The sequence below is a fragment of the Zeus faber genome, assembly GCF_960531495.2.
Source record: "Zeus faber genome assembly, chromosome: 3".
NCBI lineage: Eukaryota > Metazoa > Chordata > Actinopteri > Zeiformes > Zeidae > Zeus > Zeus faber.
In genome coordinates, this window is record NC_137190.1 from 18164385 (window position 1) to 18190963 (window position 26579).

A 26579-nucleotide genomic window follows, 5' to 3' on the forward strand; every position below is an offset into this window, starting at 1 on the left:
GTCGTCCATTGACTCCGGCATCTAGAACACGTTCGTCTGGTTGTCAAGCTGTGATTTGGACTTGAGTGAAGCGTAACATGCGCACGTTGATTAGATTCAAAGTGTACGCCATGTTTTTTAATAAATCGCTGCCATGCTTTGTGGCGTACAGCACATGCTAACCAGTTAGAGATTGCAATATATCATTCAGCCCAATATCCACAACATGGAATACGTGGGAGGAAGACTTAGCAAGAAGTGGGGCTTTCTGAACTTATATATATTTTTATTAAGTCCACTTTCGGGGTCAGGGGCGGAAATGGGATACAATTGTATTATTGACAACTTGTTTGCGAAGTGTTATTGAGTTTTAACGATGAGGTTGCTTTTCAGAGAACTACCCGAGTTCTAGTCACTGGAAGCATGTACGGTGTGTTTAATGGCACGAAAGTGGGTCAGTCAGTTTGAGCTTTGACCATCCATTTATTTGACGGCACATTTGAACTTTGAGAAGATGGAAAAGTTGCTGCTAGTTGTAACTTAAATAAACAGCAATAGACAGACGGACACATCTAACCAATTGACATTTACATTATTCTGGAAAAATAAAATATCTCCTTTTATCGGAATTATGCAAATATCATTGTAGACAACCCTTTAAACAACTTGACCTGCAAATGTCAACAATTCTTATTTATTACTTATCAAGTCAATCAAAATCAGTTCTATTGAATAAATCAAGTTGTTATGTGGTATTAATTGTAAATAAAATCCTTTAGACCCCACACCTTTAGCTTGTGTGTTTGTGTTTATGACTGAATAAATCTTGTTACCACCCAATGACATTAAAAATAAGAAAAATGTTTCTTTTGTGAAAACAGATCTCAGACGAATGCAAGGACGTCTTCAAAATACTTTTTTGGTATATTCTGCATTCCATTACATTTCAGTTTAACCTAAAGTGCACCTAATCTTATTGAACAACGGTATAACTTCTGAGGCCACTAAATAATAAAATGCAGCATTTACAACAAAATACAACTTTATCAAATTGCTACCGAGGAAAATACTTTAATTGACATGTCATACTTACTGGGAATTCAGTCTTTATTTTTTAAGTTCATTGGAGTTTTTCTACAAAAATGTTTAATGTTTACCGACCGAAAATCCCTCTCCATCTTTTGAACTCAGAGGGTTGAAACCATACATGAAGCATTGTTTTGGCATGATTTTGGCATCAAGTTTTTAATTAAGATTCCACTTTACTCGGCCGAAGAAATTTTAAATCTGAGACATTTACCGTTGTCAAAACGCATTACCCAGGGTTGACAGAACAAAACCATGTTCTCTCTCCCTCTCCCTCCCTCCCGGGTTTCGTTCCATTTCGGCTCCTAGTTCCACTCCTCCTCGTCCCTCTCAGGGTTGTCCTCCCGCGGCGGCTCCTGGAACTGGATGTTAGCGAGCATGTCCCTCATTGCCACCATCAGACGATTCACTTCCTGGTTCAGCTCGCGTCCTGCTTGAGCCACCTGCAGGTCGTCCTCCTGCCTCTGTCCTCCCTAAACGGAGACAGAAAGCAGACATTACTCTATCCATCTATCTGGGACTGTAGTACCTCACCATGCAGAGCAATATCTTTTATTTAATTTACACTTGACAATTCTTGATTCTTTGTTTTCCAATACAATATTAGCATTTATGGATGAAAAACAAATGAGGAAAGTTGCAGTTGGACATGTCATGTTGTATGTTACATCACAGTATTGTATACACATACTGTAACACTGTATTTGTTGTAATTTATCCATTGAACTGTGACCTCTGCAACATGATGAGGCATATTGCAGCATTAGATCTCAAAAACGACGCCATATGACGGGGATTTTTCACATTTGTCTGACATATGAGCAGAAATTCTGCCATCGTTTGGGTATTCAGTTCCTTTACTTTGTTTTCAGATAAATTAGACAACAAAATTCTAAAAGATAACAAAGTTGGGCACATCGCTTTCAAGACGTTATTCTATTTTTCTTGCCTAGAATGTATCGCTTCCTTTCTGTAATTACATAACAATATCAAGATGCCGGTTGGAACAGCTGCTTTGCTCTGTCTGGATGCCTCTGTCAGACTGAAGTGCATATTGACCCAGAAAATACGCTCATGTGTCAGACTGTGTGAGCAGAAATATGGTTCATCACTCCTTTAGTTACACCGCTCAACCTTTTTCCTGTCCCGAGCCATTTCAACAACTTGTCCAGAAAACTCATGTGCTTCCTATGAAGAGATCTCCTCAATCTCAATCAGGTTTTGGAAAAACAAGAAGATGGGCTGAACGAAGTCCACAGCTATATTGGGTGGGGCATAGACAAGTGGAGCACACACAAATCATTTAGTATCACCAAAAACATACACCGATCAGACACATTAAAACCACCACTAATAACCACAAATATTATGGAGCTCCCACTCCCGCGCCAAAACAGCTCTGACCCATCAAAGAATGGACCCCACAAGACCTCTGAAGGCGTCCCGTGGTATCTGGCACCAAGACGTTAGCGGCAGATCCTTTAAGTCCTGGAAGTTGTGAGGTGGGGCCAAGCTTGTTGTTCCAGAACATCTCACAGATGCTCTGTCGGATGGCACCCTAACCCCGACCATCCACATGATGTAGAAGAAAACATGATTCATCAGACCAGGCCACCTTCTTTCATTGCTCCATTGTCCACGCTCAGGTGCCAATTGTAGGTGTTTTCGGCATTGGATAGGGGTCGGCCAGGGCACGCTGACTGGTCTGCGGCTACGCAGCCCCTTACGCAACATGTGATGCATTGCGTGTTCTGACAACTTTCCACCATAGCCAGCATTAACTTTTTCAGCAAATTGTGCTACAGTAGCTCTTCTTCCGGATCGAAGAAGATGGGCTAGACTTCGCTCCCCACGCGCATCAATAAGCCCATGGGTGCCCATGACACTGCTGCCGGTTCACCGGTTATCTTTCCTTGGATCACTTTTGGTAGGTACTAACCACTGCATACTGGGAACACGCCACAAGACCTGCCGTTTTGGAGATGCTCTGACCCAGTCGTCTAGCCATCACAATTTGGCTGTGACTGTTCACTTGCTGCCTAATATATCCCACCCTTTGACAGGTGCCATTGGGACAAGATAAGCAATGTTATTCACTTCTACATGTCCTGGGTTTTAATGTTGTGGCCGATGGGTGTATATCACGTATTAAGGGCAGACCCATTCCAGATGCTTATAAAAGTACTGTATTTCCTCAGATATAAACCGGTAGTCAAATAAAAACCGGGCCTCTAATAAATGCAGAGGGCATGGTCGACACAAACAAATAAAAGCCTGCCTCAAATACAAACTAATATTTTCTTCAAACAAAGAAAATAAAACAGTGTTTTTATTGTAGATGTATTTCATCTACTCTGTTTCCTATTGCTGCAGAGCAGATCTCAGATCACTTCTTGGGGCAAATGCCCTGCTCTCCAGCGCTGCAAAGAAGAAAGTGCTGTGTTCAAGGGAAACTCAGAAAACTGAAATTTCCCTGTCTGCTTCCACCACAAGTACAACTTTAAGACTATTTTAGAGTAGCTACGAGCGCTTTTTTCACCATACATGTGTTTGCTTGGAATGGCACCCAGACGGATTGCGTGATATAAAATTCATACCGAAATATGATCAAATATACTTATTAAACAGAGGGAATTACATATAAAAGCCTGCCTCTAATATAAGCCCGTTTCCAATAAAGGCCTGGTACCCTCTGCAGTTGAGGTAAATACGAACCTGGTCACTATTTGAGGAAATACGGTATGTATCAGAGGCTGAAATGACTTAGCGACATACTTCTAAGACCACATCCAGACTGGGCAAGCATCTTCCATGAACTCTACCAAACATTATTGCATCTATTCATTATGAGCTAAATTCTGAAGAAATTACACTACAGTGTGTTGACTAAAAGGATGTTGAACGACAGGAAATAAACAAAACAACTAAACAACAATAAACAAAACCAATGATAGCACATTGTACTGTAGATCTTTCTATCGGATCAATGTCCATGTCCAGTTTAACCTTGTATTATGTGAAATACATGATATACCACAGTATCACATCAAAATTTTCGATTTTTAATAAAAAAAATAAACTTCCCCTCGCCATGTATTAAAATAGTATGTTAGTATTTAAAAGTCAAGTGTGTAGAATTTGGTGGCATCTAGCGGTGATCAGCGGTTGCTGATTGCAACAAACTGAATTGGCGGCGCAACATAGCAGCCTCCGTGGAAGAAACGGTGGCCACGAAACTCTCAAAGTATGCGAAAGATCCTCTCTAGAGCCAGTGTTTGGTTTGTCCGTTCTGGGCTACTGTAGAAGAAACATGGCGGTACAACATGCCATGAAGCATACCCGTGTCCATGTAGATAAAAACGGTAACGTAAAAACGGTGTAAGGTAATGCCAACACAATTCTTATATTCATGGGATTATACACGAATGAAAACATACTTACAAATACCATATTTCATTTCTGCCATATCCGCTACATAAATTCTACACACTGTACCTTTAGGAGAACAATATTGGGTTGTATATGTCTAACAATAAATACTCTGCAGTCAAATTTGAAACAAATATAGCCTCAAGGATTTTGGATAATGAAGTTGAACAGAGAGTTTGTAAAGAGAACGACTACAAAGAGCGTCGCCTGTTAGTTTTATTCTAGTTTGAGTCAAAATAGCCAAATGAAGGATTTTACAAAGTAGAGCACATCTTTATGCACATCAACTTCTGAGAAATGTAGCACAGTGTGTGCAAGTATGTTCAGAAGAAAAAGGAATTCAAACTTTTAAAGTAGAATTTCACCTTAAAAACTAAAATGCAACTTTAAATTAAATTAAAAAATAATTGCACTTTCATGCCACATGCATGTCTCTGGGATGTTATGTCACAGTATTGTACACACAAGATTTTGTGATTTTGCCCAAAATGTAATTGTTCTCTTTGGAATGAAATCATATCCTATTTGTATGGTATCCGATGGTCAAGCCTGAAGTTTCAACCCTTGCATTTAAGTAAAGAGTGTATGTAAGACATGTGTATAATTATGTATTTTTTATTTCTTCTGATCTCATAGTTCATATTTTCGTGTTACAGGTACTGCATAATGAGGATTTTACATTGTTATTTCCTTTTCTGTCTCTGCCACCATATGGTCTTTCCGCATTTTTATCCTCTGGAAGACTAGTTGTTGATGTGGGTAATGGAGCAGAGAGCGCAAACAATCAGTTGTTGCTGGGAACACTGCTTTTAAGACGCAGAGACAGCATTATTTAGGCCACTCCCAAAAAAAAAGTTTTAAATGTTATTAAATTATGCCACCAGTCGTCTCTAAAAATACTGAAAAGAAAATTATAAAAGGGCAGTATAGAGCTTAATGAAATTTCCACAGCGCAAGGATATGGCTCTAGAGGTAGCATGGAATCAAAGCCATTTGAATATAAGATTTATTGAGAAGGAGCTCATTAAATAAATGAAACAATAATTTCAAACACCACTCTTTGGGAAAGGCGGCCCAGCTAATACTTCATAACTTCCTCCGCATTTCATGAATGTTGTCATTGTTGACTTGTGTGATGAACCAGTGGAGAATGGGTGACAAAAATAAACTGTTTCTACACAGTTATGTGTTGGAAGGTCATATGCCTCCCAAACCCTGAGGGGTTGACAAACCCTTGACAAACCCTTAAGGTTCGTCAACCCTAACAGTAAGTAGGGGACTTTGGGGGGGAAAAAAACCCTGCATGAATCGAGGATGTGTTGGAATTCTTAGAGCCACAAGATTCACGCTAGAAGATTAACACAACTCTAAGCTATACTATTTGTGTGAGACAAGGCGTACTTACACCTGGGTCTACCAGGTTCGAGTCCACCCACCTGTAAGTTAAAGTTTGGCAGCAAAGAGCGGAAAAACAGCGACAGTGTGCTCTCACTGGAAGCTCCCACGTGGTTCCTTTTGACATGCAAAAGAATAAACAAAAAACGGGGCAAAAATATACATTGTAAGAAGGGACCAGTATAATTGTAATATATTTTTGAATTGATTTGTTGAGTAGATATGTCATTTTATATGTTGTTGTTCTGAGTTACCTTTCGGGTCGGGTGTAAGGCGCCACAGAGTCCAGGGGAGGCAGGGGGTCGAAGCTCATCACGGGCTGCATGGTCACCTCCTAAAGAGGGAAAGGTTAACCTGTATAGTGACCTCCAAAATAGTACTGAAATAATACAGCTTAAGCACATATTGACAAGATACACACAGCCAGACTTCTAAGTAGGACTAGCCATAGGGCTTATGCTGCTTCAGTTTGTTCACTCCCCTGGAAAGCTGAAATACACAACTCATTACAGGCGTCATGATGAAGCTTTCACTTATTGAAGTGGACTGTTACAGCAATGGGGTTAATTGCTTTAAATGGCATCAAAAACCCTTTTTCTAAGGACAAGCGTCTTTTTCTTATTCAACTATAATGTTGCAAAGTTCTGTGTCTTAAAGAAACACCATGTAAATTTTTAACCTTAAAATAACAGACTTGTAATATGGAGAATGGCACCTCTTTCATTCCACCCACCCCCGAACACCTGCTCTTGCACTATGTAACTTTGGTGTTCGGGTACGAAACCGTGGGAAAAGTGCGTTAGGCGTTACGGCTCTAACGTAGCCACTCCAAAACGTAGCCACTCCATCTCTCCGTCGGCCTGGCACCCGCACGTCAGCCGGTGCGCGTCGCCCGTCACTTTCGCTGCGCCACTGGGATTGTTTCACACTCTGACTCGCGCCGTGAGAGCTAATCTGCCAGGCCGAGCACATCTGGTACCTGTAACGGTAGCAGGGGGCTGATCCCCGCCCCCTCGCCGAAGCGGCGAGGTCCGTGCAAGGGGCGCTGTAACCTAGGTGTACATTGTATTTGCGTTTTGTAAAATAAGACTTGAAACGTGACGGTTAAGGTTCAAATATGTCCGGTAAAATTAATTATACTCTTAGACACCGGACCGAGTTCTACAACAGTGGCGTAAAAGTGCAATTCGACTCAGAAACTGTAGGGGCGCCAAATCCCAAATACCAAAAGTTACATAGTGCTGCTTTAAATTACTATTTGTTGTCTGTCCCACTTTGTTGCTCTTGTTCCAGAGATGTGCTATCAAAATAAATGTTACTAATGCCCTAACTAGTATGTAACAATGGACAAATTAGAGCTTTAGTTATTTGAACGAAGCTTTGAGATGTGAATATTTAGACGTGTTGGTCTTCTACTGTCAGAGGGAAATTTCACTGGAGCAGTTGAGGGATTGATGCCTTTCTGAAGGGCGGGTGGCTGATAGCTGTTCACTCCCCTCAGCCAACACCGCTGCCTGATATAATGCATCAATTTAACCCGAAGCAGTAGCCAACACACAGTACCGTTTCAGAACAGATTTCAAAAATCTTGTGAGAACATAATTAAGAAGGTCGGAATATAGAACGGGTTTTAACTCAAGAAATACGCTGCTTTACACTGTTTAGTTTCACGGTGGTTTAGTTCCTCTCACCAGAGGTAGAGTGGCAGTGGCTTCTTTGATTTCAGACAGCATGACGTGGCGATGGATGTTGCGCGGTGCACTCTGGTACCTCTGCTTCCTCCTACAACACAACAAATGAGCGTGTTATGCTTTCTTGTTCATCATCGTGAGAAGTTGGCTGGAGTTGCTGACGTACAGGAGAGAAATAATCACAGATAGTAACAGCCCAAGAGAAGTAGTGCACCACGTAGCCAGTGTGTATTTCAAACTATGCAAAAGATAAAACAGATAACTTTGGATGAGTGACGCTGCCTCTAGCGGCGTCAGAGCCTGCCTGTCGCGCAAACCTCACAAAGACATGGAAATTCATGCACCATAACAACCAACAATTGGATCGAAAACACTATTTATGTGCCTTATTTCTGCCAGCAGAGAAAACAAAAATATGAAATACTCAAAAATAAAGAGCGTTCTATTTCAGCATCCTGTTATAAGCATTGGCCTTAAAGGTTATTTCACTGTCGCTGAAATGGTATCTTTCATTCAAAGTGCACTAATGCTCTCGTGCGCATCAAAGTCCCTGTATACCGTCTTTTTTGCTGAAAGAATCATTTCATAGCATGGGAAGATCTTATCTCGTCTCCACTTGGATGGAAAATTATTAAACTTCCAAATGACTTGGATGACCTCCGACTGCCCCGGGCTCAAATGGAATAGTAGGAAAAATACAAGCATTGTCCAGTCGCACAAGGCCGTGAGAGCGAACTGCAATTTTTTAAACCGATTCTAAAATGGAGAAGTTATGCCATGCAAACCTTTTTTTTTTGTGCGAACTATTGCATTAAGAAGAACAACCAACCAATACAGCATTGTTGTCACCACCTTCGGAGCTATTTTCCATTTTGCAGGACACACAAGTCTTACTTGTTGTGGCAATCCTCCACCAGGGGGTCCGTCGTATCGACTCGGTGCAGCACCTCCTTGACACTCTCCTCCAGCCAGAGCAGGACGCCGGCCTCCCTCCACAGGGTGTGAGTTCTCCCCACGTACAGGCCGGTCAACTCAGCCAGAGCTGGGGACTGACTGCATTTGAGTAGGAGATAGCGAGAGGAAATAAAGTGCGGAGGATGGTATATTGTCGGATGAGAGAAAAAAAAAAAAAAAGGTGGAACAGATAATTGAAAAACATTGAGATAAAGCTTATTTTTATTACTGCTGCTTTATACTGTACTGCATTTGAAAAATGTATTGATGTCATTGAATAAGAATTCCACAGCACATGCATTGCCTCTTTTTAACCTGCCCAGATACCTGCACAGATACAAATCAAAAATAAATCATGCATGAAAAACAAAGCAGGGTGTATTGTCGTTGTCACCGTATTACCTTATTTGACTCTTGGGGCCAAAGAAGGCATGTGACGAGACGGCAGCATCCGGCTGCACCGTGCACAGACCCAGTAAAGGCATCAACACTGAAACGGCAAGCAGGACGCACAGAAACACAATAATGATCCAACACAAACATCTTCAACTCTTGAGTCCAATCTTGAAACCGCAAATACTCTATATTAAGTGGCGGTAAATTAAGTGCATTCAACCACCGTCACCTCCGGGGAACATTATGAGGGCGTTCTGCAGCAGCAGGTCAGCGGTTTCTCTCAACCGATCCCTCTCCTGAGGCGTTGTCTCCTCTTCCTGGCTGAGGTGAAAGTGGCTCAGCGCCACAGAGAACGCAAAGTTCGGCAGCTGGGAGAGATTTCTGTGCACCTGCCACGGACACAGTGGAGAGTTTTCCGTTTTAGGCAGGGTCCTTGGGTCTGCCCGGCATTAAGGTGCCACATTAACCGTCATTAGCGCACGCTACCTCCCAGTCCTGATACAATCTGAGCAGCGAGGGGTACTCTCTAGAGCGCAGCGTCAGGAAGTCGACGAGGAGCAGCATGCAGAGCGGGTCCGATTCTGGATCCAAACTGATTCCGGAGGAAACAAACCGGACAAAACATCACAACAGATCGGGTTTGCACAAGGGGGAGAAGAAATTTACACAAAACCGTGAATGCAAACACATCTAAAAATGTCTTAAATACGCTCTGAACAAGCCATGGCTTCAAACAAAGTTAATTATTGTCGACCCAAAACGCAGTTAAAACACAACTTAGTGTCACTTAAGGTCTGATGAATATGATGCCTTGACTTTGATACCAGTTCCTGAACATTTTTTTTTTCCAGAAATGCTGACAGACAAATAGATCTACAAATGAAAATGCAAATGCGAGCAACGGTTGCATTTTTACTTTCAGACACAACAGGAATGAATTTCTAGGACGATTCATATTCCCTCGATTAAGTTTTAAAAACGAAAGAAATGACAGTTTGAAATACTATGAAAAAAAACAATACTTTTCCAGTTGCCATGTTTCTGAAAAAGCAAACACTGGAAAGTCAAGACATAGTGAAGACAAGACATCCAAAAGTTGTTGATTTTTGCATAGCTACAATGTTTAAATAAAGTGCTGAATGGAGCTTTGTCGGGGGCTTTGGGACATTAACACAGCTATTAAAGTGATTTACATTTGAGTGGTCACAAGATGCTGCCTCAGAGCTCAAGCCAAAACATTTAAAGCAGGATCAAATCGTTCAATGTATTTCATGACATTTGTTGGAATAAGGGGGATAAAAAAAATAAATAAATAAAAATAAAAATAAAACATTGATTCAAGACACTGGTTGTCTTACAATCGTGTGTGAGTGTGTATAAAATCAGGCCAATATTCAAGGATTGTTGTCTTTTACGATATTGTATAATATAGCATATGATATTGATTGATTGATATACAATAAATAACATATTATGCTGATATATTTTTTTCTCTAACTCCTGTGAACCCTATGTTTTTATTTTGCTTTCCTTTAGTGTGACATCCTGTCACATCTCCCCACGCATGCCATGCTGATGCTATCTATTTTTAGCAATTCAGAAAGAAGTTCTCTCACCTTGAGTATTTTAATTCGTAAGGATATTTCAGATATTTCAAAAATCCCTCCTGGTATCTTTCCAGTTGTCAGCCCTCTGGGTAAATTCCAAACGAGCCTTGTGTTCATAGATTTCTTTGAACAACTGCTTTATTGTGGGAGAAGTCAACGAGAACAACTGGATTTGTAGGTTTCCTCCTGTTACAATATCTTCTAAAAATAGTTTAGTTAATTGACTAACGTAGGCACCTGTCTTACGGAGACTTCTCCTCTGTAGTTATTAGAGCTCTCTTTGTTTGGCATCACAGTGCGGACAATGTTCTGCAGCGTAGGAAATCCAGATCAAGACCGGTTACAGGACTCTCAATCCCACTGAGTCCCATTTGTTTGCAAGACAAGCAACAAATCTACACAAGACAAAAGTAATACAATTTACCAAGACTCCAAAATGTAAATCGTCTGTAGGCTGAAAAAGGACAGCCTCACAGTATATTGCATCTAAGATTATACTGCACTAACAATAAAAGGACCGGAACACAGTCATTATGAGATCAGGAAGTCGGAGGTTGAGAAGAGGTTAATGTAAATCCAATTTTCCCTACACACTACTTGGATATACTCAAAACTCAAAGCTACAAGAGACAACAGCCTAAAGCATGCTGCTATAAGTGGTCTGTCGCCCAGCATGACTGTAGCTTTTATGGTCTCTAATGACATTAAAGTGTTTCCATGACCGTTTATGGGTTTCATGGTTATCTGCAGGACATTTGTCATATTTCGTATCAGTATCCCGCTGTTCAGACATGCAGGTGATGACACACACACACACACACACACACACACACACACACACACACACACACACACACACACACACACACACACACACACACACACACACACACACACACACACACACACACACACACCTTAATGCTGCATCAAGCAGAATTCAACGTAATAAGCCTTTGAGTAGAGCAGCCTACAATGTAAATTTAATGAAAACTATTTATTCCTTTATCATCTATGGCTTGACTTTGCGAATCTCTGTGTACCTCAGGATCAGTCGGCAGTACTCCAGGGATGTCCGTGGGCATCCTCTCTTCTCAAGGAACATCATGTGCTTATAAAGAGCCAAATAAAATGCCCTGTAAAAACAGAGTAAGGAAAACTTTCAGGCCATCCGGACACGAAGAAAACATTACATAGTTAATATAAACAGAGTTATGACAAGCTAGCTGAAACAGGATGACTGAAAAAGACTGACCTGTTCTCCGGTCTCAGATAGTCCAGTCTGCAGGTGCCTGAAGTCAGGCTGAACAACGGGTGGAAAGCACACTCAAAGCTGTACAAGGCCCTCTCTGAAAAGGAGACAAAGCTAAACTTAACAGTGGTGAGCTGAGGGTGGCCTGACACTAATGAACTATTATTGCCAACGGTATTAATTATTTATGTTGAAATTTCTATGTTTTATTTCATTTGTATTTTTTTACCTCCATTTTAGACATCAAGTCCTGACAACTTCTGCTGCCAGAACACCTGAACTATGCGCTGGCGATTGACAAAGTGTTATCTTATATTATATTATTGGCTATAACAAAGCAGAATGAGAGTTAAAATGAAAACGGGTGGACAGATGTTTGTACATCACAAATCTGATTAAACACAGTTCAGGCTCAGTTTGACACCTCAACTTCACTGGAAACTTGGATAATTTTTCAACTTTTGTTGGTTTATCTTCCCACATTTGAAGATAGAATACAGAACTATATACAGTAGATGATTGTAGGATAGGGACCAAAAGGGAAGGTTTAAAAACAAATCCCTTTTTCAGCAATATGAGAAACCCATGGAGAAGGTCAATACATTTAATTACCTGGGAATCTTATACAACATAGACAATTAATTATATTGTATAATCATAGAACCCAGAATTGCGGTTGTGGCGCCGCCCTTGTAGCCGCCTGCGCGAGCACCTCGTGTTGATTACGCACATTTTAGTATTTTTAGAGCTTATAGAGCTTATTGTGCACAATCACTGGGTGTCATGAGATTTCACTGCATATGTGCATTGACTATGTATGTGACAAATAATCTCTTGTACTTGAGCTAGAACTCAAAATTGAATCTAACCGTGGTTAATTAATGCTGGGTCAGCCTCTGTCCCTGTCCCCGGACACACGCGGAAAGGGGACATCGCCCCTACCCCTGGACGCATCCGGAGCAGGGGTTGGGGGCTCTGGCCCCTCTTTGGGGGCTGTCAAATGCAGTTTTAAGTTATAATTTTCATTTATTTCAAATTAATAGAAAATTGCATTTTAATTTTAATTGTGACTTAAATAACGCTTGCAAAAAAATTTACACTACATTGTTAATATAGCATTTTCATTTTCAAATTAGATTTAATGTTTGAATATTGTCCACTGGACAGCGGGTTAAGTCTTTGAAAATGAAATGTCATATGCGGTTTTCATCTTCAAATTGTTGGAAAATTGCATTTTAATCTTAATGTTGTCTTAATATTGCTTGCATAAAAGGAAAACGAGGTTACATTGTTTATGTTGCATTTTAATTTTCAAATTAGAATTAACATTTGAATATTGTCCACTGTACAGCGGGGTACAACTTTGAAAATTAAATGTCAAACATCTTTTCCATTTTCATTTTAATATAGTCATACAAGTTTGTGAAAATGTAAATTGAATTATTGCATTTTCATTTTGAGTTTTACTCAAATAACACACAAATATGTGGAAAATTGTTACTGTGCTATTAATGCTATTGTGGAATTACATTTTTATTTTAATATAGTTCCCTATGGGCTTTAATAGTCATACAGTTCATTATGAAATTATATTAAATGATAAAATTGAAATTATAATTAAAGTCTCATTGACTTTTGTAAATTGGTCCTAAACAAAAAATCTAAGCACAGAATTACTGTAATTAGTTAGTTAAGTAAAGCAGCTAGAAATTAAGCCACAGGTCACAAATAATATCACAATCACAAATTTACGCATAGAGGCTGCAGTATGATGTGAAAAGTATGTGTAATATCCTTTTCACCTCATCAATAGGTTTACTTTTATTCCCTTCATAGGACAGTCCACTATATTTCTGTCGATATCTTTCAAATGGTCTTCTCAAGAGACAAACATCACAGAAGAGCATGGGAATGTACAGTATTTCACTTGATCTGGGGCATTCCATTTAACAAAATAACAATAGTAATTTGAAATTGAGATTTGGAAAAAATTAGTCATTAAAAGCACACCAGCACAGGCCCTCTGTTGCATATTGATATTGTTTGGATCAGTTGCATTCACAATCCTTTCCATCATAACGCAGGCGGGAGAAATTTGTCCCTAACCCTTTTATTGGGACCAAGGTGTCAAGTTGTCTGTCAGGCAAATATTAAGTTACACTGAAAATAAATTATAGTAATATATATTGAGATATATAGTAATAAAATAAAGAGATCTCCTTGACTATTTTATGCTGGCTTAGTTAGGCATTTTAGTGTGTGTCCACAGATCCTCACCAATAAGCTCCCTGGCCATTTCCTGGTCCTCCTGTATTCGGCAGACATCAGACAACTGCAGCAGGGAATCAATGTGGTAAGGGTTCATTTGGAGCAGGGCCTATAAGGACAGAGGAGAAGATGGAGGGAGGGAACAAGGGAAAGATGAATATGGCAATATTACCAGTAGTGTGCCCTATTTGGAAACATAATAATTTAAAATGTAACAATGTTGGTGTCGTTTTTATGGCTTCCATTAGTGGTTGCAGTTTGTCTTATCTTACTGATTGCAAAAAATAAATAAATAAATAAATAAATAAAAATTCCTGAATCATTAAAAAATAAAAAAATAAAAAAATAAAAAGGGGGAACGGTACATTTTGCATATTTACTAGAAACCAAGGGCAAAACTTTGGGTTGAGAAGTGGGGGGGACAAGGCTGCGTGGGGGGGGGGGGGGGGGGGATGTGTCGTGTCCCCATTACACAAGGTGCTTGTTTCATTACATAAGGAAACCAAGTAAAATAAAATAACCGACTTCTAAAACAAAAACACACTGTTTCAGCGCGCCAATTACAGGCGCCCCATCACTGGGGCGCCGTGGGCACAGTTGGTAGGGAGCGGTTGGGGCGCAGAGCCGCGATTATTTTTAATTATATAGTTATGTTTACAATGATATATTGAGGGGGACAACTCCCTCAACTCCCTTTTTCCCATGAAGGGGGGGGTCCGGGCGCCCCCTGTCCCCCCAGTAATTTCCGCCCCTGCTAGCAACACCACCCACTTCCCATTTCTAATTCAAAATTAATATACATATTTTCATCACCTGTATTGACAAAAACTTACCACAATATTGTTGGGATCCATGGACTCCACAGCATCAAGGAACTTAAACTGTACTTGCTGGTACTCGCGACTATGCTCAAAGGTAAAGTACTGTAGGCCGTCCTTTGACTGGAGTAGGGTCATTGAAATGCCTGCAAAAGAAAAAGCAGAACAGAATAATATAATAAACTCAATATAATAATATTTACGCAATAGACCAATTCTAGAGCGTGTACACAGGGTTCATATTATATGGTACACTACAAAATAATTTAGCTGAGAGTTTCATATAGAGAAGGCTTGGGCCATTGTGCAAAATTCCACTCGGCGATCGCTGGGGGGCTGCGATTACCAATTTATGATTCTATCTAAATGCAAGATTTAATATTGACAAGTAAAGTATTTACACAAAAACTTGTACTAACTTTTACTAAATGAAGTCCCATAGCAACGGGAAGACGTGCGTGACAGCATAGAACAGTGGGGAGACACAGGGTTCTTTTTGAAACAGGACGGAACGGGACAGTCCCTTGACAAGTTGTGTTTAAAATGTTTGTTTCATACAAGTAGGGAGGAAATAAAAAGAAATATGTCTAAAATTTAAAAAAAACCAAAACAAAAAAACCACAGGAAAACTGGCATGGGAGTCAGGAACCAGCGCTGTTTGTGGAGAAATAAAAAACAAACTCCACACCAATCTCTGATACCTCAGTTCCACTGCGGACCTTGGCGTGTGAATTAGGGACGGGCGATACTGCAGAATTTGGTTTCGATCCGATACCAAGTAATACCTGGGAAGAATCGCCGATACCGATACCGGGGGTTGAAGTTGCTATGCGCAACGCGGCACTAGCGAGCCGGATCATTTGGTTCAGCTGGACAACGGCTCTTCGTTCACTGCCACTTCTGGCTTTTATATTTGAGGCAAATTTAGCAATGTTTTGACCTATTATTGGTATAATGCACACATATCACCAAATTATTCAAAATAATTATATTAAACCTTATAATTTCCAGAAAACCTTAATTAATATTAAACAACATTTTAAAAAGTTTCGTCATATTGATGGTTGAAGAATAACTATCCTAGTTGTATAAGAAAAATAACACTACTAATGTAAAAGCAGTTTGGTTAATAAATAAATACACAACTCTATACAGACACGAGTATTTCAATTTAATTTGTATGATATAATATGAAACAAGAAATATTAATATTTATAACATATTTTGTAAAATATTTTTGTTATTCATCATGCATTTCGTTTTTCCGCCATTTGAACCTGCGCGCCGAAGCGGATCATGGGACCAACGCCACACTGCGCGACATCCAAGGGGGCGTGTCGCGGAAAGGAGCTCCCGTCCACCAGGCGAGCACTGACGGGCAGCGAGCCAGCGCAAGTGAGGGAATATAAACGTCGATTAAAACAAACAAACAAAAAAAAAAAACCAATTGAACTTCTTTTGGAGAGAGAAACTGGTCCTTTATTTTTGGTATCGACCCTATTGATGCTAGACTCGATCGTTAAAACGAGACGTAGTATCGGTAGTATCGATACTTTTGCCACCGGTCCGCCCACCGCTAGTGTGAACTGACAGGGGGGGGGGTCTCCCGAAACCCCGCGGCGCAAAATGAAAGATCCCATGAATCGGAATGAGAGCGCCCCACCTCGTCCGCCATGCGCGGGGGCTCGGGCGCTACACCGCGTCCGCCTGGTCCGTTGGGCGTCTGTTTACTCATTTATTTCAGGGTTTACCTGATAGGCACGTGTACTGACGTGCTACGCCCACATACATCCTCTTTGTGGGCGCAAGTGAACGAGCTGCGTGCGCTGCCGCTCCGTCTGTCGGGTCTCCGGCGCGGACTGGGTGGAGTTTTTAAGACCAGGGCTCGACTCCCCGTCTGCCCGCCCCGCGGACTCTTCCCTCCGCTGACTTGGAGGGGACAGAGCCCCCGCCCCAGGCACAATAACCCCAACCCAGTGTGATCATTTCCAACCCGTCCTGCACGCTCTGCCTCCGGGGAAGGCCGGGGCTGCCCGCTCCCTCCCCAGCCCCGCGCTGCGGCGGGCAGGCGACGTCCACACACTGCACTCTCAACTCTTAAAGACGCGCCTAGTGTCTGAGCGGCATTTTTAGGAACACAAATAACGAAATGTAAGAAAACTGTATAAAGACCTGCCTCCGTAGAGACTGAACGTGTTTCAGTTTGGTTAGGGTCAGGTTTTCTTTTTTTTTTTTTTTTTGGAACAATACGGAACGGGTTAGTCCCGTTTTTCATTTTCCATACAAGTAAGAAACGAAGAAACAAAGTAAATCGAAATCTTTCTCTTTGAGATTATATTATATATTGCTATATTATAATGACAGCATTTGCACATTGAGCTGCAGGTACGTGCAGGGGGTGCCTGAGCACTTGCCAGATGGACCCCAAGGTACCCTTCTTATCAGGCTGATGATTTCTTTTTAAGCGTGAATGGAGTCCCCCCCCACCCCCACTGGGAGAATGTGCAAGCTGGGAAGGCACAATGTGATTTTACAATCTTTATCATAAGGTCACAGTGATGGAGTGTAAGAAGAACGTGGCCTCTGTTATAAATATACTTAGAAGCCTTATGACTTTCTCAGTAGTTTGAGGCTACAACTTTTGGTTAAAAAAAACAAAACATTGCTTCAACTATCCCTTATACGGAACAGAAGCACTAGATCCATCATGTTTGGAAAAAGGGAACTGCCTGACTGTGACATCTATGACAGAAGGCTGTGTACCACACAATGTATCTGTTGGAGGTTATTCACTTTGTGAGGACCAGATGAGTGTGTTCTAATTAAACATCTGTTTAGTTCATTACAGAGTCAGCACTGTTCCATATATGTTCTTTAATAAACCACATGATGTGGATGAAAGGGACCAATTGTAAGTGCTTAGACAAGTGCTTAATGTACAAGATGTAAATTAAATTTACATCAACATTTCAGAGAAGTCATAAAATACCATGACACGTTCAAGTAGCATTAATAATACAACAGTCTTTAACTTTGTGATGTGTTTTTGTAACACACAGAATTTAAATATATTATATATTTTTAAAGAATAATAAAAGAATGTCTAGTAGAGCTCATTATACAAGTATTGATGTGTTTTCAATGTGTACAAGGCCTATGAAAATACATAAATAATTGTATTTAACCATACAACAATCATACATCAGTCAGCCACAACATTAAAACCACCACGAATAACCACTCATATTGTGTAGCTCCCCCTCGTGCCATCAAAACAGCTCTGACCCGTGGAGGCATGGACTCTACAAGACCTCTGAAGGTGTCCTGTGGTATCTGGCACCAAGACGTTAGCAGCAGATCCTTTATGTCCTGTAAGTTGTGAGGTGGGTCCCCCATGGATCAGGCTTGTTGCTCCAGCCCATCCCAAAGATGCTCCATCGTATCGGACTCTAACCCCGACCATCCACATGATGTAGAAGAAAATGTGATTCATCAGACCAGGACACCTTTTTCCATTGCTCCATGGTCCAGTTCTGACGTTAATGTGTCCATTGTAGACGCTTTCGGTGGTGGACAGGGGTCCGCATGGGCACTCTGACCATTCAGCGGTTACGCAGCTCCATACACAGCAAGCTGCAATGCACTGTGTGTTCTGACCCCTTTCTATCATAGCAGCATTAACTTTGTCAGCAATTTGTGCTACAGTAGCTCTTCTATGGGATCGGCCCAAACGGGCTAGACTTGACCCTGTCCATGACCCTGACATTACATTACATTTACATTTAGTCATTTTAGCAGACGCTTTTATCCAAAGCGACTTACAATTGTTCAAAGACCGACGGACGCAGCCATCAGGAGCAATTAGGGGTTAAGTGTCTTGCTCAAGGACACTACAGCATGCTAGCAGGAGGAGCCTGGGATCGAACCAGCAACCTTTGGATTACTAGACCACCAGCTCTACCTCCTGAGCTACCACCCCCACCATGACCCTGTCGCCGGTTCATCAGTTGTTCTTCCTTTTACCACTTTTGGTAGGTACTAACCACTGCATACCGAGAACACTCCACAAGACCTGCTGTTTTGGAGATGCTCTGACCAAGTCGTCTAGCCATCACAATTTGGCCCTTGATAAAGTCACTCAGATCCTTACTCTTGTCCATTTTTCCTGCTTCTGACACATAAACTTCCAAGAACTGACTGTTCACTTGCTGCCTAATATATCCCACCCCTTGACAGGTGCCATTGGAACGAGATGAGCAATGTTATTTACTTCACCTGTCGGTGGTTTTAATGTTATAGCTGATCGGCGTATACTGTCATACAATGTGTTAATGTTTCCAGCTGGTGTTGGTAGGAATAGTTTTTTCATGATGCACATTGATTCAAGTGAATCAATGTTGCAGATTACTGACATTAATTCAAGTTAATTCCTTTGCAGTTTCCAACTGTTATAATGAATTATGTACAATGTAGTGGTCTGCCCAGTCATCACACATCAATTCAGTTCATAATTTGTGGTCTGAGCTGAGTCAGTTTCATAATAGAAGCAATGCAATCATGATATAAATTATATAAATTGATATACACTCTGAAAACTTCAGTACCTGGGCGACTAAAGCGAGGCCAGGTCTCTCGAGGATTGGTCAACCAGGTACAACGGTGAAACGGCCTCTGTCGCTGCCTCTGTCTGCAATAAATATCAGATACATGATTTTAAGTAACATCGAGAGAGGCAACTTCAATCCCATCATTAAAAAGTGTTTATACCTCTGATCTCCAAGAATTGCTCGAGCCCCAAAGTATCTTTTCAGCTCCGTCTCCGGATTCAGATTTCTATGAGAAGGACATAAGAGCGTCTGAGAAGGAATTGTTGCAGGGGAGAAGAGGTGTCTGTTGCACTTGAAGGTCACGCTGTAACACTCCATCACTACCGGTAATTAGAATTAGCTTAGATCCATCTGTATCCCACCACAAAACAAACGGCACCCCTATTTCACTGAGAAGCCGGGACCCCTCACCTGTGCTCTACATAGATGGGAGACCTGCTGTCGGAGCCTCCACAGCCCTCACTCTGCGAGCTCAGACCATTGGATTGTTCTATGGTTTCCAGCAACGTATCTATATCACCCTCGGCTGCATGCTCCTTCAAGATTCAAGATCAAGATTCAAGAATCAGGAGGTTATTTTACACATACATATACATACCTTCATACATACACATATGCAGTGAAATGTCATGACACCCGGTGATTACGCACAATAAGCTCTAAAAACCAAGGCAGACAAGAGAGTGAGCAAAATAAGAGCAACTTAGACACACCGAAACATAGTTTTTAAAAACGGTTCAGCATTATACCAACAAAACGTCAACCAATCAGATTTTCACTGATCATCTCTCTTTCTCTATAAGAATACGGTACCTTTTACAATGCACTGATACTTTTAGCTCCATATTTCATTGTGTGATCGATGTGAAACCCTGTTGCAATTGTTGTGTCACGCAATTGTACATACCGGAATTTCCTCAAATGTAAAATCGTCCATAAAATAATAAAGACTTACCATGAATGCATATTGTCTCCGAAGTTTAATAGCCATTGCATATAATATAATACAAACCTCAAAACTTTACCTGTGAATCTCCAGATGCTGTTTTTCTCTTCTTCTTTTTCTTCTTCTTTTTAGCTTTTTCTCCACACAGAGACTGTTAGGAGGGGGGAGGAAAAAAAGAATGGTTCAGGTTTGAGATTCCCAACGGCGTGGAGAATAACACGAGAAGTAAAACTGTGGTGGGAGCAGGGCCCCCGTCGACGCCCTTCACACGGCGACCGACCTTGGCACACGTTTCTTCTTGCAGGTGCTTGTTTTCTCCAGCGTCCTTGTTATCGCTGCGTCCCATACCCGCACCGCCATTCTCCTCTGGCTTCTCTGCATCCTCACTGAGTGACAATTTCTCCACCTCGTTCTCTGCGTCGCATATCTGTTGAAATGGTGTTAAAACACATTTCTCACACAGTTGTATGCCCGGGCATTCTATGCAAAGACATCCAGATGATTGTGATGGATCAGTGGTCTGAAAAGCAGCATTTTTGGCCATATTTGACAATGGATATTATTCTGATTTCGATGACATATTGTCTCATTTTATTCTTTATATAATTATTCCAACATGATTTGCACAGCCTTTGGAATTCACCCCTTTTATATTATTTCACTCCCCCGTACATGTGCAAGTGTATGTGGGAAAACAGAATATCTTCAATCCTCCATGTGGTTTTGTTGTGCATATAGCAATAAAAACGAAGACGTGTTGTAAACGGTGGCAAATGTCTGATTCACTGTGAAAAGGGAGCCCCGCATCACCTGCACTCAGGGACAGTAGTGAGACTGGTCTAGAAAACAGCGACATCATCCACATTTATTTAGGCTAGCTAAGGCTAGCTTGAACAGTAAACAGACCATACATGGCACCGTAATGGCCACTGACAGCGACCCACGTCATGTATTACCAGAGAGTGACCCGTGTTATATTTATTGCTGAATTCACGCGTTTCCACGGATCTATAACCTACCAATTCATAAATATTACTCAGGTTTTTCTGGGTCTTGTTCTTCTTAGATTTGCGGCTGTTGTTATTATCTGACAGGACGACCTCCTTAAACTCATCCTCAGCCTGGTCCTGGTCCGGCTGCCCGGCACCAATGTCCAGGTCACCGGGGTCCAGAGCCTCTTGACCCCGCTGCCTCCCCTTCAGCCTTCGCAGAGCTCGGGTCGACATGGTCCCGCAGGCATGAGCTGCAGTCGCTGGGAACCTGCCTCCGTGGTCGGTTAGCAGGGGAGCTAGCTAGCTAGCTAGCTAGCCAAATAACTACACAGCAGCACAGGCTGGCGCTCGGACTTCCGGTATGTCTTCAAAATCTCCATTCTTTATTTAAAACCCCGGGACACACACGCACCAAGGGCTTTGGGAGAGCGCTGCACGGTGCGGAGGTTTGCGAGAGATTGTCACAATGACAAAAACATGAACACATACTACAATCTACAAATCTTGATAAAAAAAAAAATCTAAAATAAAAAAACCCCCACAAAAACAGAAAGATTTCTCCATTCATACATAAATGGTGTGTGTGTGTGTGGGGGGGGGGGGGGGGGGGTGTATATATGTATAATAATAATAATAATAATAATAATAATAATATTTTACTTATTTATTTTTGTGACAGAATTACTCCCATACGGAGGCTGAAAACAAGAAAGAAAAAAAGATAAAGACAACTGTGTCTTTAAAACCTGTCCCTGTAAGTTGCGTGATGGTGGCAGTGGGGCGTTCTTTGTTCCAAATAAAATGCAATCCAACCTGAAGTGGACCCATTCCTATTAAGGAGTACTGACACCCATTCCAACACAGTAATGATGACATATCAGGTGGTAGGTTGTCTTAACAATAATAATAACAACAACAACAATAATAATAATAATGGGTTCTGAGGTGCAAAGCTCATAAAAATGTGCAACCATACGACAGGCCATTTAGGCCAGACTGCATACTGTAAGAGTGCACACTAGCAAGCTTTATTGTATTCACTATAATCTCCTGACACAAACACATCCAAATGACACATACAGTACATAACAACATTACAAAAAACAATTTGAGATGTTGATATGGTATGCCTTTAAGGGGCTGAGATTGTATATCTGAGAAAGAGTTATTTTAGAAATACTTTTTCCATGGTTTCATCAAGCAAATAAGAGTATTATTAAGCATCTTTTCTTGACAAATCTAAAAGTGTTTGAGTGCACGTGACAGAGAGAAAACAGAGGGGATGTGAGAGGGGGAAATCCAACTTGTTAAATTTAATGTGCTAATAGGAGAAGGAAGTCCCCTCACAAACATACATTTCACTTCACTTATTTCCTGGAAAAAAATTCTGCTCATAGCAACAATGTTTAAAAAAACGTAAACAAGGATAAGGGTGTATAGCCAATGATAATGGCAACTGAATTAAGAGATTGCAGTTTTTAGTCTTTAGAAAACACAGCACGCTGACAGAAAATGCAATAAAAAGATTATTCATTAGCCGCTTATATAGTTCAATTACAGTTGATAACCTGATTTGGTGAACATCCAAAGATTTCCCCAGGCTAGAAGTCCACGCCTCCGATTCCAGTACGATTTAAAAAAGGGAACATTCAGTGTAATAAGGCATTCATCTCAGCAGTAACAAATTCATATCACAATATATAAATTCCACTCCCAAATACGTGAATAAATCCCTAATTTGAACTCTTTTTCACTTTGTAGACATCACCCAGTAGTTTTAACTAGTACAGCCATGTTAATATAAAATATCAGAATTAGAATGGAAGACTGAGATCCATTTACCACCTGCAGCTGTGCAAAAAACTGCCAGTAAACATTCTTCTTCAAAAGTAACACGCAAAATTTGCCTTCATTGTTACATCACATTATCAGAATATAAAACTACAAACAATTTTAAATACCATCTCCATTGCCACCAGGAATCACTAGGTTCATTTATTGTACACCATCCCTTATCTAGATCAGGAAATCTGACAATGGAACATTGTTCCGAGTGGTATTCGGACACGTCTACCCCTACAAGGAAAGAGACACCTTTCAGTATTCATCTTCTGTCACAGAAATAGGGTTAACGTAGGCAGCTCCCTCCAGGTCTTCCGCTCGCTTTCGGCGCATTTCGGCGGGAGGCCTCGGTGGGGGGTTTTGTGGAGGCTTCTTGATACTCTCTCCAACCGGTTTTCGAGTCTCCACCCTCGGCAGAATTGGCTCCCAATGTTCACCCCGGATTGCTGCCTGCACACACACACACACACACACACACACACACACACACACACACACACACACACACACACACACACACACACACACACACACACACACACACACACACACACACACACACACACACACACACACACAGTGTAATTCAAGGTTTCAAGTATATTCTCGGTTGTTTCTAGAAGAATAGAATATACGTGAGTCACAGCTAACCGCTGTAAGTAATATTTCATTATTACTGACCCATGTCTCAACAGATGTACCAATAAGGAAACAAACCCTTGTAACCATTTCCTTGTATTTCTAACTTCCTCATGTTATCTTACTCAACAGCTGAAACACCATTTTATTTATCTATTACCTATTTTTATCTTGAAGTTTTAAAAGAAGAAAGTAGAAGAGAAATAAGCCAGTGAACGGGTAAAACTTACCGCCAGGTAGATGAGACTAGCAATACCCAGACAGACGCATCCAAGGACAGTAGCAAGCATAAATCCCCCAGGAACACATATTCTGGAGGGAGAGGGAGAGGGAGAGAGAGACTTTGACATTTAAGGTTCCTTTATTTTCAGTAAGTCATGTCACAACAGCAGAAACTTGATTATGAAGGAACCAATAAACAAAAATGGAGACAAACCACAGGAAAGTAACAGGTCAATAATGAATAGTATGAGTATAAACATCTTCAGAGATAACAGAGAGAGAGAGAGAGAGAGAGATAGAGAGATAAATAGAGATATGATCTATGTAGCATGTGGAACAATGTCTTGTCAAGGAGAATGGAACAAAACAAGGATGTAATGAACTCACGCGGCGTGTAAAAATGCTCTGACGTAGTAGTTCCTGGTCACTGGCCCAAAGGCTTTCACACAGACAGTGAAGCAGTATTGACCCCTGGAATACAGACAATAAATATTGGCTCGAAGCTTAAACGTAAATAAAAAAAAAAAAATGACATAAATTGTGCATATACTAATGTATGTCACAACTTAAGGATAAAAAAAAAAAAAAACCTTGTGGCATCACTTACGTCCTCTCAACACCGGTGCCCTTGTTCCTCCTTCCTCTTGGGTATTCAAGCAGACAGACAAACACTCCTGCAGCCCTGTTTGTTGGTTAAGGCTGTTGCATTACTAACTGGTTATCATATTAAGACAACTTGTATGAGTGTTTATTATTATTATTATTACTATTACTACTATTATTATTATTATTGGCACGGTGGCGCAGTGCATTGCACTGCTGCCTCACAGCAAGAAGGTCCTGGGTTTGATTCCCGCCTGGGGCGCTGTTGGCACCGTGCTCTGGCGGGTTATCTTCCAAAAACAGGAGCCTTTCTGTGTGGAGTTTGCATGTTCTCCCCGTGCTCACATGGGGTTTTCTCCACCTCACGTCAGTAAGGACCCCCACCAAAAATATGCACCCATCATCGTCTGACCAGCAATGGACACTTATCACCTGGTCCCCGGGCGCGTCCACGTATGCTGCCCACTGCTCCTGGCTGTGCCCCCGGAGGAAGGACAAGCCAGGATGGGTCAAAAGCAGAGGAGCCATTTCACCGGCCACCATCAAGCATGTGCATGTGTGTGTGTGTGCAAGCATGTGTTGTGGAGTGTCGTGTGACAATTAAAGACTGTTTCTGTTTCTATTATTATTATTATTATTATTATTATTATTGTTGTATGTCTTTCTGTGTCAATTTTTGACTGAAAAAATAAAAGCATCAAACAATGGAACAAATTGAATTGGCTATCATATGAAGTCACAGGATAGAATTTAACAACATAAATAGATTTCGACCTACTATACTTGCCCGCACGATTCAAGATGGATAAGATACTTTATTCATCCCAGGAGGGAATTTGCAGGATTACAGCCGGTTGCATAAAACTTACTTACAAAGTAATAAAAAAAAATATATATATATATAGAAAAAAATGTCACTTCAATAAAGAAATACAGGAAAATGTTCACGTTTGCATCCAAGACGAGACATTATTCAAAAATAAAAATGCGTGGTCGACGTTGCTGTGGTGGAACGTGTGGAGCCGTCAATCAAAGGATACACCGCGTAGGCAGCGTACTGCCAGCCCCGGAACTGGCCCGCCACTCCAACGATCCCCCCGGTGAGGAGAACTGAGGAGGCAGCGGCACCGCGACACACAACACCCGTCACATTAAAAAAACAAAACAAAAAAAAAAAAAGATTTTCACACTTCAAATTCACCCCCAAAAAAATTTGGATTCCATTTTATTTTTTTTTATTTTTTTTAATCAATTTGTTATTGATTTGTAAACGGCGCCCCCCTCCGCGCGCTATCGTCCCAGACGCTGTTATTAAAAATCAGTGATCAATCAAATGATAACAAGTTTTATACTCACTGAGCCCCGACGCCAGCGCCTGTTCATTGGCCCACATGGCCCATTCTATTTTCCCCATCGCGTCCTGATCCGGAACAACCTGTTCAATAACAAATCACCTCCGTCTGAGCATCGTTATGAGGAAGTTTTTCTCTACTTAATGCCATTGTGGGGGCCGCGCCCCCGCCAGGCGTCACGTCCGGTTCCTGGTTTGTTTTTTTGTTTTTTTGTTTTTTAACGAAACTATTAATGGGAGTGGTGTAGCTATGTTCCCGTGAATCCCGTTTACTTTATTTTAATTTTTTTTTTTGATCGAAATCTTTTGAGAACTGTGTTTCCCAACCCAGTTCCAACCGGCGTCCCGTTTCAGAGCCCGCGCTGCCCGTGCTGGGTCAGGGGGTCCCCCGGTCAGGGTACGCGGCCGCCGAGGGGGGTCCGCGGTGGAGCTTCTGGTGCGCCCGCACACAGTTGATTTCAAAACAAATATTTACGAGATTTATTTTTCTGTTTTACATGTT

At 41.2% G+C, this 26579-nt stretch overlaps 2 protein-coding genes across 2 annotated transcripts; both read right to left on the reverse strand.

Moving 5' to 3' along the window:
* Positions 1–388: 388 nt before the first annotated feature.
* On the reverse strand, positions 389–21768 carry tcf25 (TCF25 ribosome quality control complex subunit). Its single transcript, XM_079998187.1, has 18 exons — positions 21448–21768; positions 20709–20855; positions 20508–20579; positions 19894–20018; positions 19643–19708; positions 19480–19562; positions 14891–15021; positions 14067–14166; positions 11793–11886; positions 11581–11673; positions 9417–9522; positions 9160–9319; positions 8937–9024; positions 8475–8633; positions 7581–7671; positions 6144–6223; positions 5931–6006; positions 389–1538 (listed from the first exon to the last, which is right to left on the reverse strand). Exons 1-18 carry the CDS (start codon positions 21652–21654, stop codon positions 1371–1373), a joined length of 2046 nt encoding a protein of 681 aa, XP_079854313.1. The 5' UTR covers positions 21655–21768; the 3' UTR covers positions 389–1370.
* A 669-nt stretch (positions 21769–22437) lies between these two features.
* Positions 22438–26175, reverse strand: cyba (cytochrome b-245, alpha polypeptide). Its single transcript, XM_079997745.1, has 6 exons — positions 26083–26175; positions 25767–25836; positions 24731–24805; positions 24511–24594; positions 24132–24213; positions 22438–23712 (listed from the first exon to the last, which is right to left on the reverse strand). Exons 1-6 carry the CDS (start codon positions 26138–26140, stop codon positions 23518–23520), a joined length of 564 nt encoding a protein of 187 aa, XP_079853871.1. The 5' UTR covers positions 26141–26175; the 3' UTR covers positions 22438–23517.
* Positions 26176–26579: the final 404 nt, after the last annotated feature.